This window comes from Pelodiscus sinensis, chromosome 2, assembly GCF_052426305.1.
Source record: "Pelodiscus sinensis isolate ZL-2025 chromosome 2, ASM5242630v1, whole genome shotgun sequence".
Lineage (NCBI taxonomy): Eukaryota > Metazoa > Chordata > Testudines > Trionychidae > Pelodiscus > Pelodiscus sinensis.
The window spans coordinates 74,926,660-74,944,946 of NC_143053.1; the positions used below are offsets into that span (position 1 = coordinate 74,926,660).

General features: G+C 42.0%; 1 protein-coding gene across 1 annotated transcript in view; it reads right to left on the reverse strand.

Moving 5' to 3' along the window:
* DSG2 (desmoglein 2) overlaps positions 1-18,287 on the reverse strand; it is a 43,990-nt gene that overhangs the window by 21,646 nt on the left and 4,057 nt on the right. Inside the window, exons 2-5 of the mRNA XM_025180007.3 lie at positions 6,060-6,095; positions 4,110-4,244; positions 701-862; positions 371-515 (exon numbers count right to left, since the gene is read on the reverse strand). Of these exons, the coding sequence (XP_025035792.3) occupies positions 371-515; positions 701-862; positions 4,110-4,244; positions 6,060-6,095 (478 nt within the window). The remainder of the gene's footprint in view (positions 1-370; positions 516-700; positions 863-4,109; positions 4,245-6,059; positions 6,096-18,287) is intronic.

The window sequence follows — 18,287 nt, forward strand, 5'->3', positions numbered from 1 at the left end:
ACCATCTGTATTAGAGGACTGGCCTGTCTCCCAAGGTTTGTGAGAGTGAGGGAACATTTTCCAGAATAGGCTGTGGATTGTCAGTGATGCACTGGAGGGGTTTTAGCTGGAGAGCTTAGGTGATAAATTATTTCCACGCTTTTCAGGTTTTAAATTGGTGGAGTGTGTCCTGATGCAACGTTAGCTGTCACTGAAAAAGTCAGTGTCTTTATTTTCAAAATCTTTTTCCTGAGAGAATAAGTAAAATCAAATATAGCAGATATCATTGCTCTTGTTAGAAAGTGGTGAAAACAATACCATACAGGACTGGTATAAAAAAGTAAGGACAGAAGGGATTAAGTGATCATATAGAACCATTCTAGTATTTTACCTGTTTCACTTAACTCTTCAACAGAGCCAAAAAAAACTTCCTCTGAAAATATGGGGTAATTGTCATTTATATCGTTAACTTTAATTCTCAGGTCTAGTGGCTTTTCCATATTTTTTCCATTCTGATCAAGTGCATAAGCTTTAAGCTGAAATAGACAAATAAACATAAAAATAGGAATATTCAAACTGATAGAAATTCTTAATACTTAATGTTTTGCATTAGAGAAGAAGTCAGGAGACATTCAAACAAACAGATGCAATTCATTTGAAATGTTAAAGGGAGAGCATATAGAGAAAAAAAGAGAAAGTTATACTCACAAATTCAACTTACATAGAACATTGAATGTTGTTCTCGGTCAACTTTTCTTGTTATGTTCAGTTCTCCAGTTTTTCCATTGATGATAAACAATTTATAAGGTGGTTCTGTCACTCCTTGGCCAGAGATTAGGTAAGTAATTGTCACCCCTGGATCACTTGCATGATCAGAACTTATCTAACAGGAACACAATAGAATTAATTGCATTCAGTAAATGAAAGTTCCTTAAAAATGTATAGAAACATACTATGAACAACAAGCAAGATATTTATTTATATGTAGTAGTATGTGCCCTAATTATGTAGAGGAAGCTATGGTGTATTCTCTTTATTTTTTTGGAAGGGTAGCTAAAATGAGCAGGAAAATATGTTATTCATATTTTTACTATAACTAATTAAATAAATAAAAATTAAGGGCCAGCTTTTGCATGGCCCTTGTTTGGGTTCAAAGTAGTAGCGAAGGATACAAGGAGCTGGAACCTTACATGTCCTGTGCAAGAATGGAGTGCAGGTACTATTGCTTCCTACCAAACAACTCCAAAAGGGGTGTGAAAAAGGAGAATCGGCTTCCCACCCTACTCTGTTGTGGCCCTTAAGAGTTAAATGGGCATGGTATAATGAATGCACTGTACTATCATTAGGAATGTAGCAATTTGGTACATATTGCTGTGCGTCTGGAGGCTCACTAAGATACAGTCCCTCCCAAAGCTACACCTACAACACACCATATAGCCCTAAAACACTTGTTTTATGTCATTACTAGCCCATTTACCCTGTGTTGCTTGGGCCATTAACTCAATTAAGTTTTTTTTTAAATAAAAAGAAAATTTATGCAAAGGACAGTTTCTCTTCCCCTTCCTGTTCTTGTCAGGGAGCAAGAGCATGCCTGCTTCCCTGCGCTCTCCAGCCAGTAAGGCTGTGTACAGTGGAGCATTACCATGTGCCACCACAATAGAATGACTGAGCATACGCTAGTAGCCCAATGCTAAAAGGACTAAGTCAGACTTCACTTATAATTCATACTATGGCCTGGGATCATGTCAGACACTGTAACTGAGAGAAGAGAGCCAAGCTTTCCTATGATTTCAAGGACCATTCCCTATTGGAGGAAGCCACCTCTCTCAAATGCAGAGGGGACAAGAGCCAAACGAGTGGGAAGGGAATGGAGTAGGGATGTTAAATTTCAATTAACTGACTAATCAAATAGTGGATGCAAAGTGCATTGATTATTCGATTAACTGACAAGGGCACCTCTGCCTTTGAAGTGCAGCAACAGCCTCAGAGCTGTTGCTACACTTCAAAGGCAAAAGCATAGCAGGGAGCACAGGGCCAGTGGGGGAGTCAAGCCTCTGACCCTGGGCTCCACACAGCGTTGCCGCTTTGAAGCACCCCCTTTTCTTACCCCCCTTGCTCCTGATAGAGGCAGCAAGGATGTGGGGAGTTACTAGTCGACTAGCGTGTTGAATAGTCGACTAATTGTTCACATCCCTAGAATGTAGGCGGTCTAAACAAGGAACTGATGAGATTGACCTGGCTGAGGGAATGAAACTCTGACTAGGAGTTGTGGGGGAAGGAGAGATTATGGACTGTCTGGGCAGGGAGCCTGGGGTCAAGGAGTGAAGGTGCAGAAGCAGGAGGTGGAGGGACTGAGACTGATGGTCAAGGAGACTGGGATGACTAGAAGCCAGCTGGGGAGGGAGGAACACTAAACTCGGATGAAAAACTGGGAAGGTCTGTGCCTGTGTTGGGCAAACTGGGAGGAGAGCTGGAGACTGAGAATTAGATAGGGTGGGAGTAGGAGTGGGAGACCAAAGTGACTGAGCAAGAAATACCTGGATGTGAAACCTGATTTAAGTGAAGACTGGGGTAAGGACAGGATTGGGGTGGGAATGAGACATAAAAGTTTGACTAGACAGGACAAAATGGGGGTAGGGCGGAGAAGAAGAGACCACATTCACCACAGCACATCTCCTTCCAGAGACCAAAATTGAATCTAAGATTGAGGAATCTCACCAGTTCTCTGCTGTCAGCAAGTATTTGTGAACACCACTGTCAAATAAGCATTTAATTCCCTTGTAGTTCTGATCCACACCGAGAATGAAAAACTATTACTGCTGTCTGTTACTCCATGAATTCAACTGCCTCAGAAGTGAGCAGTGGATCTAAAGAGTCCAAACCACCTGATGGACCATGTGGTGGTCATTATACCACCACATGATAGAATTTCTCTTTCTTAAAAAAAAAAAACTAGGAAATTACATGAAATTATAACTATGTTATAAGAGCATTAAGGCTACGATTAAATATTATTATAATGCATACACTCAGAAAGGACAAACTAAGGTCGCACAGGCAACTTTGCTTAACATTAACTTTCTTTACATAGTTTTTATGGGTAACCAGAGTATAAACATCACAAACTAAAAGAAGAAAAAAATGGGTAAAAATTGAGGCCAGCCAACATTAAACAGAGCCCACTGACATTTTTCTCATATAAACAAGCACTATAAAATACATATACTCAGTACTGCACAAAGAAAGTTGTTTGTGTGTTGTATAGAACCTTAAGCAACTATTAATTTGTTCTATTCAGTGCATGAAAAAACTTAAATTACAAATAGTCCTGAAACACCCGAGAGACTAACAAAAATGTACATGGTATCATGAGCTTTTGTGGACACAACGCACTTCTTCAGATAAATGGAGCAAGTTGCAAATAGCAGGAAAAAAGGGGCCAGGGAGGGAAAGTGAAGGGGGAAAAAAGGTCAATTAGAGTGTCCATGTTAACTGAGGCTAAGAGAGTGGGCTGTAAGTGCCCATACTTAACTTGTAATGTCATTAGGGTGTTCAATGTAGCAGCCCATTACAGTAAGGTCTTTGTTCAGACCTTGATTAAAGATGTCAAATTTTCAGATGAAGGTAATATATGCAGCTTCTCCTTCCAGCTGATTTTTTGAAATTGATTTGTAATAATATAGTCACTTTTAGATCCATTAATGAGTGCTCAGGCAGGTTAAAATGTTCCCCAACAGGTTTCTGTGTGTTACCATTTTGGATATCTGATTTGTGTCCATTAATCTCTAAGGTGCTGCAGGACCATTTGTTCTTTTTTAAGTTTTTTCAATTACAGAATAGCATGGCTATCCACTGAGACTATTTAGTACATGTTATTCATTGTTGAACAAATACAAAATTAGGATTTTCTTCACCAATGTAAGGAATAGTAAAGACAATTACCATTGGCCTAACCTGCAAAATATTAATGCTCAAAATTCCATTATTGGGGCCATTGCCAATGCTGAAAGAACTGGAGAGTGTTCTTAGTAGTTTGGGTGCTTAGAGTAGGTCCAGCCATAATTACATGCAGCAATACATTTTCAATAATGCTTCCCATCGTACCGTGTTTCAGTGGTTCTCTGACTTACTCTAGCAATTGGATTAATTTTCAAACTGTCGTCCTCTTCTGAAACTGTAGCAGGTGGAACAATCCATTCTCTCTTTTGTCTGATTTTGCTATTCTGATTAGACAGATGATCCATTTTGCCACCTTGATTAAAAACCTATAAAAACAGATTTAAATTCCAACATTACACTTTAGCCATGAAACATTTATACTTCATGCAGTTGCACACTACTGTGTCCAGAACTTCTGAATGCAACTTTCTGCATATAATGTTAATTTAACCAGCTGGCTGTTTAAAATTTACACACAGATTTTACCCTACATATTTTTTTAAAGTATGTATGGTTAATTTTAATGGTGAAGGTCAGATTCTTTCTCAAAACCCCATTTAAGAAAGAAATGTGTCTTTTCTTTTAAAACACTCACTTGAAATGTTTAAAGGCCAGGTTTAAAATAAAATAAATGAATAAATTAAAACTATGAGACAACTAGGGATTAATCAAATCTCCCAGAATGGGTGTGAATAAAAGTGGTGCCTATCAGACAGTAGGAAAAAATTATCTATGTAGTCTTAGTCTTCTCGTATTTCCCTGTTTGCCTTCCCCTCGAACCTCCCTCACCACCAGTAAATTACTTCGATCCTCTTTCTTTTGCCCCTCCTTCCCCCTCGTCCTCAGAACAAGAGGCTTCCACATCCATCCTCCCAGTGGCTCTTTGTCATCCAACCTTGCACCATAATCTTGTCAAACCTAGAGACTTGCAAACTACTTGTTTCCATGACCTTATTCTCATTCCCATGAAAACCCACCCGTTCACTCTTGTGGCCTGGCTTAATCAGTGCAGTGGCTCTCAGTATCGCGATTCAGCTTTGGGGTAGGAATCATGTTGGCATCTTAGATACCTAAAGTGGCAGTTAGATGCCTAAATCCCACATACAGGTAACACTGGAATTCACAAAACCACTGCTTAGCTGCTGCCTCTTCCTGTAAGTCAGGGGTGGGCAATAATTTTTACAGGGGGACACTTAATCAATTTTGATACCTGGTCACAGGCGAGCTTCATCTCTGGAAGGGGCAGGGCTGGGGACTAACCTACCCTCAGAGTTGTCTAGAGGGCTGGAGGCTTTGAATTAAAAACACAGCAAAGGGCTCACGGCCTCACCGCTACTGCATTGCTTTGCAGCCACCCAAGGTAGCTGCAGCTATTTAATGGGCTTGCGGCTGTGGCTCCTGTCGGAGTATTGCTGCAACTGAGACCCGTGAGTCATTTAAATAGGATCCTGCTGCCTGATCTACCATTTAGAAATTTGGTGGCACGGACAGCAGGATATTAAATAGAATATTAAATAGAAAACGGCCAGATGCAATCCGTTAGGTAGGCCAGATCTGGCCCCCGGGGCCACATCTTATCCAACCCTGCTGTAAGTGCTTAAATTCCCTAGACACCTACGTTTCCTATATTAAGCTCTCAGAGGTGTCTAAATTTTGATTGCTGAGCATGAAGGCAGCTCTGTAACTCTGCACTCTTGAGCAGCTTGGTTTCTTATTCATGCCTAAGCCTCAGAGGGACTCTCAGACTAGGAGTTTCTCCATTATCTTGCTTGTGTAGCAGGATTGCTCTGTTAAGGCCTAAAACTGGACAAAAGATGGTAGAGGTGCAGCATCTAAATCCCCCTGGTGAATCTGACCTTAATAGTCACCATCATTAACTTAGAGAACCTCAAAGTTGATTCATCACAACCTTAATATTTTAGGGAAGTTTTCTTCCAATGGAAAATAGCATTAGTTTTGATAGGTTTAGGACTGAGCCTATTTACTTATATTTCTGCAATAAACAAGTGATATTACATTATTTTTGAGTGTTATGTCTACATCAAGATACCAATTATAAACACTTTTCTCTTATTTACTGTTTGCTTAGAAAACCTTTTATACAGATGGGGTATTGTATTTATTTCTTAGCCATTACCTACCTCTAAGTGAATTCCATTTCCAAAGTTCAAACAGATCTGTCAAATAAATGATATAGTCAACATTATTCTTTCTGCATCAGTATAGTGGCATTAAGGTACAGCTCATACAACCACACCCAAAACAAACTTCAAACCAAAAACAAAAGACTGACATTTGCAAGTCATTCAGGTACTTTTAATAATTTCACTCACCGTATAAATAGTTTATGAGAAAATTTAATATGAGTAGGATCCTTGCATACAAGACTTCATTAAGTCTCTCTTCTTTATGCATAAGTGATCATCTCTTGGTGTAACAGTCAATGGGAGCCTTTCATTGACTCAGATGGGTGTAATATCAGGCCTATAATGCTGAAGCCAGCAGCATTAGAGTGAACCTCTCTCTGTCTGTCTCATTGAGTACCTTTGCCCTGTTAGGCTGTGGATCACATAGAACAAGGGTGGGCAATAATTTTTGATGGGGGGCCACTCTAAGAATTTGTAAAGTGGTTGAGGGCCACACTCTTCCATGATATTGATGGAGGAAGTGCAAGGTTCTGGGGTGGAGGTTGGGTGCAGAAGGGAGCTTTAGGTAAGGGAGGGAGTTTGGGTGAAGGAGGCAGTTATGATCTGGGGCACTGGACTGAAGTGTAGGGGGTAAGGTTGCCAGATGGTTTCAAAAAAAATACTGGACACACTTGACATTACATCACAATCTACATTACATCTGATTGAGAAAATACTGGACAGTTCTATTTACTCAATTATAGTTTCTCAATTTGTTTCCCGAACAGAAAGCTCAAATACTGGACTGTTCGGTTAAAAACTGGACACTTGGCAACCCTAGTAGGGGGTTGGATTGTTTCCTAGCCCAAAGAAGTAGGGTACAGAAGGGGGTAGAGGGATTTGGGTTGTAAGCTAGGGCAGGAGGGGACTGTGATCTGGGGCAGGGCTTGGGGGGCCGATCTGGGAGGGGATATGAGGGCAGAGGATTTGGATATGTGGAGTGGGGGGCAAAGGATTGGGAGGGGCTGGAGTCCCAGAGGCAGGGTCTGGCCAGGAGACTTACCAGCCAACAGTCTGATCCTGAATCGGCCTCCCTGCCAGGCAGTGTTCCCTCTAAGCTGTGAGGCAGCACAGCTTCATAGGTGATTAATCAGCCCTGCCCAGTCAGTCCGCTCCATGCATGGAGCCCTGAGCCTCAGACTAGACCAGGCTGATTAATCACCTGTGAAGCTGTGCTGCCATGCGGCTTAGAGGGAACACTGCTGCCTGCCCCTCTCTCACACAGGCTGCAGCCATGTGCTCTGTAGCCTCTTGTGCTTCGTGGCTACCTGTTATGGAAACAGGCAGCTCCCATTGGCCAGTTTCTGGCCAGATACTAGCCAATGGGTTTGTGCTGGGAGCTGGAGCAGCTCCTAAAGCTTTCTCCCTTCCCTCCGGACTCACAGTTTTTAAAGAAAAAATGCCCCGCAGCTGTGTTTCTGAGTGGCATATGAATGGGGCGAGGCAAGTGGAAAGCTTGTCTGGGGCTCTCCACAGAGTATGCGGGAAGGATCTGGTGGCTTGGCAGGCTGGATCCGACCTGCGGGCCATATTTTTCCCAGGCCTGACACAGAAGCATCAAAAAGGCTTCAGATAATGTCTTAAGGCAAAGATATATCAAAATAACTTCTTAATTTATACTTATGAATTAGAAAAGTTCTCTGCCTAGATACCTTTACAGTAAGTAATAGCCTTCAACTCCATATAATATAATCTAAAATGTATTCGATATTTTTTCCAAACATATGTGTCTGTAGCGTGTGCACTTGTATTCCCACTCTATGGTGCCTTCAAGGCACCCACTGTAAATTCCCAATTCCTCTCTTGGGCTGAGTCCCCATCGGTCTCCTTCCTGTTTTTTTAAGGTAGCTCCCACATTACACTGCGATAGTAAGCCAGACTGCTAAACAGGCCAGTTTCTTGGCTCTCATTCTGAAGTCTACGAACAGTATAATTGCTTACAGTTACAAGCCACCACATAATTATTTCTAAGCAAACACATTTATTCTTAAGGTAAAAGCACTGCAGAGAAAACATATTAAAAACAATAAATGAAACTACACATGCTAAAAAGCTTATCAGAGGTCACTCGATCTCCAAACTCAGACTATTGGTAGATGTCAATTCTCCAAAACTCACAACCTGATGTTGTCCGTGAGAACATGAGAAAGGCCATATTGGGTGAGACTAAAGATCCATGTAGCTCAGAATCCTGTCTTCTGATAATGGTCAATGCTAGATGCTTCAAAGAAAATGAACAGAACGGATAATCATTGATTCACTCCCTGTTGCCTTCCCCTGCTTCTGACAAACAGAGGCTAGGGACACCACCCCTGACCATCTTTGCTAACAGCCGTTGATGAACCTATCCTTCATGAATTTATTTAGTTCTTTTTTGACCCTGTTATAGTCTTGACCTTCACAATTTTCTATGGCAAGTTCATAACTGTCTGAGATTTAGAACTAGAACCCAGGCCACAAAGTTCAACTTTTCTTTATATAGTTTGAGTCTTTTATCTTGTCTCTGGAAATAGGTTATGAGCAGACAGTGACATGCTCCTCAAGGTGAACCTTCAAAAGTCTGCATTTTTTTACATAAGCAGAGGCGGGAGGGATTTGGTTTAATTAATTCATAGGTTTCTCAAGAAATCCACTTATTATCCTAAAGTGGACAATAACTTTTGAGGGGGGGGGGTCATTCCAAGATTTTGGAAAGTGGTCAAGGGTCACACTTTTCTGTGGAGGAGATACGGGGTCTAGGATAGAGGTTGGGTGCAGAAGGGTGCATGGGGGTAAGGGACTGGGTGCAGAAGAGGGTGTGAGATCTGAGAGGGAGTTTGGGTGAAGGAAGGGAAATGGAGGTGCAGACTGCAGAGGGTTTGGGTGGTGATGTGGGGGAGGGAGTTGGGGTATGGGAGGGGCAGGGGTGCCAAGGGCAGGCTTTGACTGGAAGGTGCTTATCTAAGCCAGAAGCCCTGCAGCATCCCCAAGGCAGGCTGCGCTCCCTGCCTGCTGCAGGCCCAAATCACTTTAAACTGCAGGCTTCTTCCCACCCCATGGCTCTCAGCTTCAGGAAAGGAAAGAGGCTTGGGGTACGTCTAGACTACATGCCTCTGGCGACAGAGGCATGTAGATTAGGCTACTGGACATAGTAAAATGAAGCGGCGATTTAAATAATCGCTGCTTCATTTAAATTTACATGGCTGCCGCGCTGAGCCGACAAACAGCTGATCAGCTGTTTGTCGGCTCAGTGCGATAGTCTGGAAGCTCCCGTGCCGACATCAAAGGTATTTGTCGACCACCCAGGTAAACCTCATCCCAGGAGGCATACCTGGGTGGTCGACAAATACCTTTGATTTTGGCAGGGGAGCGTCCAGACTATCGCGCTGAGCCGACAAACAGCTGATCAGTTAAACAGCTGATCAGCTGTTTGTCGGCTCAGCGTGGCAGCCATGTAAATTTAAATGAAGTGGCGATTATTTAAATCGCCGCTTCATTTTACTATGTCCGGTAGCCTAATCTACATGCCTCTGTCGCCAGAGGCATGTAGTCTAGACGTACCCTTGTGCTACCTGCACCCCAGGCCACTTTCTCAGCTCCTATTGGCTGGTTGTTTCCAGCCAATAGGAGCTGAGAGTTTGGCTGGTGTCAATTCCTATTGGCTGGTTGTTTTCAGCCTATAGAAGCTGAGGATTGGGGTCGGGGCTAGGAGATCACACATAGCCTCCCCCTCTGTGCAGGGCAGAGACGTGCAGACTGAGCTTTAAACCCGCAGCAACTTTAAACCTGTGTGCCTGAGGGTCCGTGCAGGGTGGTCCGCAGGATGGATCCCGAGCCGTATTTTGCCCAGCACTGTCCTGAAATCAATTCTCGTCCGGTACATTTTCAAAATATCTTTGAACTCCCAGGCCTCATATCACATCTCCCAGGTCACAAACAATCCTGGCCCACTATGGCTGTGTCCAGACTCCATGCCTCCGTCGACGGAGGCATGTAGATTAGCCAGATCGGAAGAGGGAAATGAAGCCGCGATTAAAATAATCGCGGCTTCATTTAAATTTAAATGGCTGCCCCGATCTGCCGATCAGCTGTTTGTCGGCAGATCGGGAGAGTCTGGACGCGATGCCCCGACAAAGAAGCCTTTCTTCATCGACACAGGTAAACCTGGTTTCACGAGGCTTACCTGTGTCGATGAAGAAAGGCTTCTTTGTCGGGGCATCGCGTCCAGACTCTCCCGATCTGCCGACAAACAGCTGATCGGCAGATCGGAGCAGCCATTTAAATTTAAATGAAGCCGCGATTATTTTAATCGCGGCTTCATTTCCCTCTTCCGATCTGGCTAATCTACATGCCTCCGTCGACGGAGGCATGGAGTCTGGACACAGCCTCTAATACATAACTTTGCACACAATACAGTAAGGTTTTTCAAGAATATTTGCAGGAAACTACCATAGCTTCATAGTGTCACTTGTGAAGATCAAGATAGGGAATGATCAGTGATATCCAGTCCACGCATATTCTTCCCTTTCAACTATTTGGCAATTTTAGGGTTTTAAGTATCTTTGAAATGATGTTTTAAAATAGTGTTATAATGTAGTTTCTCTTCTTGTTTTAAATCCACCGCACATGGTCGTCTAGGTAGAAACAGATTTCAAGAGGGCGTAGGATCTTATTTAAGAGGTATTCTATTGGATGCAAAACTTCAGATTGAAGTCAATTAGAGTTCCGGATTAAAAGGTCTGACAAGATATGTGAAAGAAAAGAGGACAAAATCTGCCTTAATCATGGTTACATTATTACTGGCTTGCCAACAGTGACATTCATTCTTTCAAATTGTTGCAGAATCTGCTTCAAGATACGGAACGGTAGCATTCCACAGATCAGCAACCTTAGGATAGATTTTCAGCACTGTTGTACCCCAGCTGTAGACATGGCTCCATATGTTTAAATTGACACTTTACAGAACTTTTTTTTTCATATTTAAAGATAGAGGAGTATTTTTCTGGTGTTAATAGATTAAATCAAGACGACCACTGACCTTCTCGTCACTTCACTTCACCATATTGTCCAGACTTATCTCACTGTCCCAAAATCTTTGATCTTTGATCAAAAGTCTTCAAAAGGTTATATAACATTAGATATGTGAAAATTAAAGAAAATTGAGTTAAATTGTTGTAGACAGTGATATTATTTTGATTTTGGAAACTGAAAATTTGAGTTTTGAGAAGGAAATTGGAGAGTTTAACTTTCTTTTCTGACAACCCCTAGATTTTGCATCCTAGAATATTTTTGGCTCTGTTAATAGCCTTGACAGGGGTGATTTCAGACTCAGGTCACTCAGGCTACATCTAGACTGATACCAGAGGTATCCTGCAAAAGCAATGCCTCATCCAAGGAAATTTTCAAAAAAGCGGATGTGCTCTTTCACCATCCCTGTAAACCTTATTTTACGAGGAATAAGGGATGTGTTGAAGGAGCACTTTTTCCTCAAAATTTGGCACCGTGTAGATGTGCTAAATTTTGGAAAAGCCTCTTTCGATAGTAAAGCGGAAAAAGATACGCAATTTGCGTACCGCAAATTTTGTTTCTTTTTCCGACTTACCACTGCAGTGTAGACCTAGCCCCAGTGAGTAGTTTATCTTCTCTTCCACTACCGTCCATCTTTCAGATTCTGCAAGAGCCTTGCTTTCTTTCCCCATACTATTTAGTGGGTGCTATTGTGAGATTGGTTTGAATGTTGTCTCAAGTTAAGAACCAAAGTGACCTGTTCCTGAGTGGCCTTTCCTGCCATATAAATCCTGCCAGTGAAATCTGGTTTAATTTGTGCCAACCAGAACTGGATAAATTGTGTATAAAACTCAGATTGAGCACCCATACAAAGAACCTGAAGTCTGATGTCAGAAGAGGCTAACAACTAATGCACTTACTAAAGGGTAACAAAAATGCAATTGCAATACCTGACTAGTAAATACAGAGACAGCTGAATATCTCCCTACACATTAAAACCCCACTAAAACTTTAAATACAGGAATAAATGACTGAAAATCTAAATAAAAGTTTGGAACCGTGTATGTACTGCACTGAGTCAGGAAATGGCACTCTTTTCCATGTTTGAGAGGCACTGACCATGGCGTTAAAGTAGGCTACAGGTTCAACATTCCTGGTCTAGCATGCTCGGGAACTGACCAGTACAGAGCAAGGAAGTTTGCAGGATCAGGGTTGGTCAATGTATCAAGTAGTACACACTATCAGAAACCATATCACAGGCATTTTTTTGAAGGAAGCAGTCTGAAGGGAAGAATAGGACTACTTTATGGGGCAGAATCCAGTCCCACAGATCTCAGTGGCAAAATTCTTATTGAGTTTTATTCAACTAAGATTTAGTCCTATAGGCTTGCCTAAAATAATCAAGTCAAGCTAGAAGTCCAACTTTTCTGAAATTTAGATATTTCATATTTGCTTTATTTTACAAGTATCAATGAGAAAAAAATTAAGCTTGTGGCATAATGAAAATAAGTCTTATGTGATTACAGAACTTTCCAAACATAAAAACAAAAATTCTTTTTTTCGTTTGTGTGTCACATTTTTTTATTATAATGCTAAACATTTGCACATATCCTTAACCTTCTACATGGAGGGCTTGATTTTGCTGTGTTTTAGCCAAGGACAGAAGCATAACTTAGCCATGTAAAAATGTCATACGCATGAGTGTTTATAAGATTTTACTTAGCTCTGTGAAATCTATGCTCCATATGCCACTTATTCAATGGTGCCAAGATAGGGTTGCCAGGTGTCCGGTTTTCTACCGGACAGTCCGGTATTTGCACCGTCTGTCCGGTAGAAAAATTCAGAAAATACCGGACATGCGCAATGTCCAGTATTTTCTGAATTCCCGGCTGGGTGCAGGACGGAAGCCTGGCAGGGGCGGTGGAGCGACTGGAGGCAGGGCCGCGATTGGCGCTAGGAGCCTCTGGTCGCGTGCAAAAGCCGGAGGGGGGGAGAGGGAGGCTGAGACCCCAGCCACTCCCTCTGCCCGGCTTCTGCACGTGACCAGATGCTCCCAGGGCCAATTGCGGCCGCGCCTCTCAGCTGGGAGCCTCTGGCTTCATGCAGAAGCCGGGCGGGGGGAGTGGCTCTCAGGCCCGCCCCCGCCCAGCTTTTACTAGCAACTCGAGGGAGTGCCTGCCGGGGGCATGGCCCCTTGGACTCCGGCTGTGGTCAGTGGCTGCACCTCTCCCCCCGCCACCAGCTCCTCTTCCCGCCCTCCTTCCTCCAGGCCCTCCCTTGTCCCGTCCAGCCCTGTGGCCCCTGACCCTCCCCAGCCCTCCCCCACTGTTCCTCCCAGCCAGCCCTGCGGCCCCTCCCCAGCTCCGCTTCCTGTGCCCCCCCTTCCTCCTGGCTAGCCCTGCAGTCCCCGGACTCCCCCCCTCCCCCCCCCCCCATGATCAAGTGTATCCGTTTTTTTGATGGGGTCTACCTGGTAACCCTATGCCAAGAGGAAGCTCAAGGTCCAAATATAAGATTTTGCAGTCATTTCCGTATTAGTTGCCTAGCTGGCCATTTGCTGAGGCTACATCCAATCATGACAACTCATGATGAATTGACAAATACAATTTAGGGCCAGTGCCTGCCCTTCTAAAATCTATCTCCCTAAGTATAATCACTAAATAAAATAATGTAAACATTTGTGTGTGTAACTTAAGAACTGAGTGAGAAATCCTCAGGTTGAGTGCATCTCCACACCTTGCAGAAAGTGTCTCTGCAACAGGCTATAATGTGGGTGAAACATGGAGGGGAGATTGTGCTTTTCCAGTAGCCCTAGTACTATTTAAGTAGCCCTATTTAAGTCAATGTGAAGTTAGTATAAAGCCACATGTATGTGTAAAGAAATATCCTGAGAAGTGCTACAATTTCCTTTGAAATCAGTAAGAGTTGAAGCCACTTGCTACCTAGGTGAATCAATCCAATAATTAAGAATCATAAATCATGTTTATATTTCTTCACAATTAAACATTTTGAGTGTTTTTCTTTTAATTTCTGTTATTATTTCAAGTGTCAGGGGTGTGTTCTGAATGTAGAAAGAAGTTCAGTTCTCTCTCAATCTGATGGTTTGCCAAAACCTGTTATCTTTGAGGTGCATAAATTGCTATTCTGCTCATGACCCAGGACTGAGCTACATTATAAAATTAGACCAACCCACATAAATTTCTCAGAGGTGTGAAAAATCTACCACCTTGAGTAATATACAAAGAGCCCTGCAGATATCTGTTTTGTATCGACAGGTATCCATGTCTATGGATGTGGATGCTAGGGATGCAGATGTGGATCTCTGCAGCTCATTTTTGTGGATATGGATGTGGATACAAATTTTGTATCTAGAATCCTGCACCAAAGTGTATTGCTTAATTTAAAGACTTCCAAGAAATACGTCCAAAGCATTGGCTGTCTTGAACTAATGCTTTCATCTCAACAACAAGGAAGTTACGTCAGTCAAGATGACATTAGACTATAAATATTAAAACCTTTAACATTTATAGAGTAGGTAAAAGTAAAATATAAATGAATGTAGTGATGATGTATTTATACTGCCATGAGTTTGGTTCTGGTTGCTACAGTTTCAAGCTAAAAAAAGTTAAATTGCCTCTGGTGCATCTCTCAATTTTGGAACCTTTAGGAACACACAGCCAAGGATAATGACCACAGACACAATTTCATGTACAAAATCGTATCTGTACTCCAAATTTTAGCAGTACAATACAACTGCCATGCATATAGAAATCTTATAAAAACTTATGCAATAATTGTAACTGTATTCATACTTGCATCTTCAACAATATTCTAGGGTCTGGTGGACCTCTCAATGAATGTCTATTACTAGAGAGTTGCTCCTGCTGGCATATCTTGTGGGGCCATCCCACTTTTACCCAACCATAGAACACTTTTTTATACTGACCACACCTAACACCTTATGCATACACATGAAAGTGTTAACCCTCATCCTTATCTTCATTTCCAAACCCAATGAATATGGGGGTTTCCAATTTTTCACAGGTTGATTGTAGATCCCTTTATTCTCATTAGCATCCATGCACAACACATACTCTAATGTCACACAGGCAAAGATGTTAACAACCAGGTGTCTAGTGGTTTTTGACAAGACATTGCAGTCTACTGCAATTTAGTTTTTCCTAACATTACCTATTTGCACATCTTATGAAATAATCATGTGACTTTGCTGGCATACAGTTATTCCTAGATCACTCTCTCATGTAGAGCAGTCTTATGCCTATGCCTAGTACGGCTAAGTTAAAATCTTATAGGTATCAGCCTAGTGTAGGTCTTACATTTAAGCCATGCTTTACCTAATGCACATGCAAAACTCCTAAATACTTTATCAATCCACTTCTATAATCCTGCAATTTAAATCTAGCATATATTGTTTATATATGAAATAGCATATGAATTGAGCATATGAATTGACCAAAACATCACATCATATAATGATAAGATAGATTTAGATGATGAGAATTAGTCTCTCTGATTTCAGATTCACTGTCCTGGCTCATGTACATTCATATAGAGTAAATTCTGAAATTTGACAGGACAGCGTAACTATCATTCGTGCCAATGCAGTTATACACAATGAGAGAACAAATTCTATAAAAGACATGTAATATGGAAGCTACAGAATCTTATATTATGACAATTTGCTTCCTTAAACTTTCTGCATTTTGGTTGAACAAGTTTATCTATAATTACTGTCCCTGAATGGATGTCACTGAGACAACATCTGGCTAGTGGTCCCTGGTTTTCCTCCTGGAGGTTGCAACTTACTGGGAGAAATCACAAACAGGTGTCAAGAGGGAAATTATCTTGCTCTTAACATATTTTCAAGTAGACATTCTGGATGCATTTGGTCTATATTTTGCCTTGATAGGAGGGATCAGTGCAGGGTGTGCCCTGCTCCAGAACATTTGCAAACCACTGCTTACATAAAATGTCTGAAGTGTATGAATAACTATGTGCCCTCTCTTGATACTTTTAAATTAATAACTAGCAGTAAAATAGAAACAAAACATCAAACAGTTAAGGATGCTTAAGTCTTTTCATAAAGAGCCCAAACCAGAGATCTGATTTGATTGCCTGATACTCTGGTTTTTATTTGTATGGTTTTTATTGGTAGAAAGTTTTAAAGGGTTGTTTGTTTAATACTGGCACTTCTTTTATCTAAAATTGCAACTTTTCCATGTGTTACTGAAGAGTGAGGTTTCCAAAAAGGTACTGACTTCTGAATTTCTGTTTTCACATCACTATATTGCTATGCATTAAATAATTGGGCAGGATTAGGAGAACTGTACACATCACAATGCAGAGTGTAAGAATTTTTCAGTAATGTACTGCTCTGATTTCATGGAAGCATTTAAAATTAAAATCAAAGTACACAGACCTCTTCAGTATTACTCTGACATTTCTTTAGCATAAGCTTATTTTCTAGGGATATCCCTGAAGAATTCTTACTTCAATGACTCAGAAGCTCAGAATGATTTTTCAGGAAATTGCTAACAGAAGTAAAATTACCTTTTCAGAAGAATGAGAATGGATACACTCCACCCTTGTAACAAAACCCTTTATTTAAACACAATGAGTCATATTCTGATTTCACTTACGGTATGTCTGGAACTGGAGGTGTGATAGTCAGTGTGGGTGGAAGTATACACACTAGCTTTGATCATTATAACGCTTAAAATAAAAGTGTGTCCACCCATAGCAGTGGAGGTGGTGGGATGGCTAGCTGCCCTAAGTACAGTCCTACATGGGACTACGGGCACCCACTTGGGTGGTTAGCCCATCTCTTCGCTAATATCTCTTCATCTACAATTCTAGTTTTGACATGCTAGTTCGATCAAATCTAGCACGCATAAATCTCATCATCATCATGCTTGGCTTCGCGAACAAAGATCTAGGAAGGAAATCCATGTCTTCTGCAGGCACGCTGGTGGCTGATGAGGCCTATGCGGGACAGGCAGGTCCTGCCACAACGGCTGCAAATATAGGTCTGATCCGGGATAGGTGCTGAGGGGTCACGGTTCTTCTTCCTTCTCCTTTTGTCCTCCATACAGGCCCAGCTCTACTTGAGCTGGAAATTACACCTCTTGCTGGACTGCAAGAGGTACCCTTACACTGGTGTGAACACAGACTAACTCCAACAAATTCACTTGAGTGGACACGCCAATGTACTTAACTGTTGTAGAGTTACTCCCCATTCACACTGATTATTCTGAGATCAGAATCTAGCCCCAACTGTCAACATACAAAAGGCCCCCTAGGCCCAGACCTTTATTGGGGCTGAGATGATGCAGAACAAGTTTTATGCTGTATAAAGGGCATATTTTCTCTGCTTTATTTCTTATGTGCAGTTTGCAAACTCTTCTCCCTGTTACGTGGCTAGCATGCTCTGACAACCAGCATGTGAAGCCTTGGCTCTACTTGTACTCCACTTCTTCCCATCCTTTGGAACACTGCATAGCCAGGGAAATAGAATCATAGAAATAAAGGGCTGAAAGGGACATCAACAGGTCATCTCCATCAATGTTCCCTCTAATCTTTGCCATCCATGTGCAGAATAATTTTATGTGCACAAAGACATGTGCAAATGTACACCACCAGTAGGAAAAAACTTAACTGTAGGGGCTCTGTTCATCAGCTGGGCAATATTTGAATCTCTCCCGAGTGGCTGCATAAACACACAGCTTACAGGGATCACTGATCTCCACCTCCTCCCCCTTGCTGAGGGACTTAAATAACATGAACATCCCTGATGGCACGATCCTCCATCCAGCTCCACAAAAGATGCCCAAGCAGTTAATATAGCTCCAGTCCCTTATAATAGCCAAATTTTGAAATCTTTATGTGGGGCCAAATTTTACTGTTGTTTACACTCTATTGACCTACATGGGGTATACAGTACTGTATTAAATGTCTGCAGATCTGCCTGTGGTCTTTAGCAGCCACTATACCAAAGAGACAGTCCAGTGGAGCCAAGAAATGAGGTGGGCAGGCTGTCAGGGACGGCAGTCCTAGCCTCCCACGTGTCACTCTACAAGTGGGGAAAATTTGGGAAAATCCATATAAAAAGCTTCACAGGGCCTGATAGATTTGGAGGGGGGGAGGGGAGAACACTGGTCCTAACAGGGTGCTGTGGGA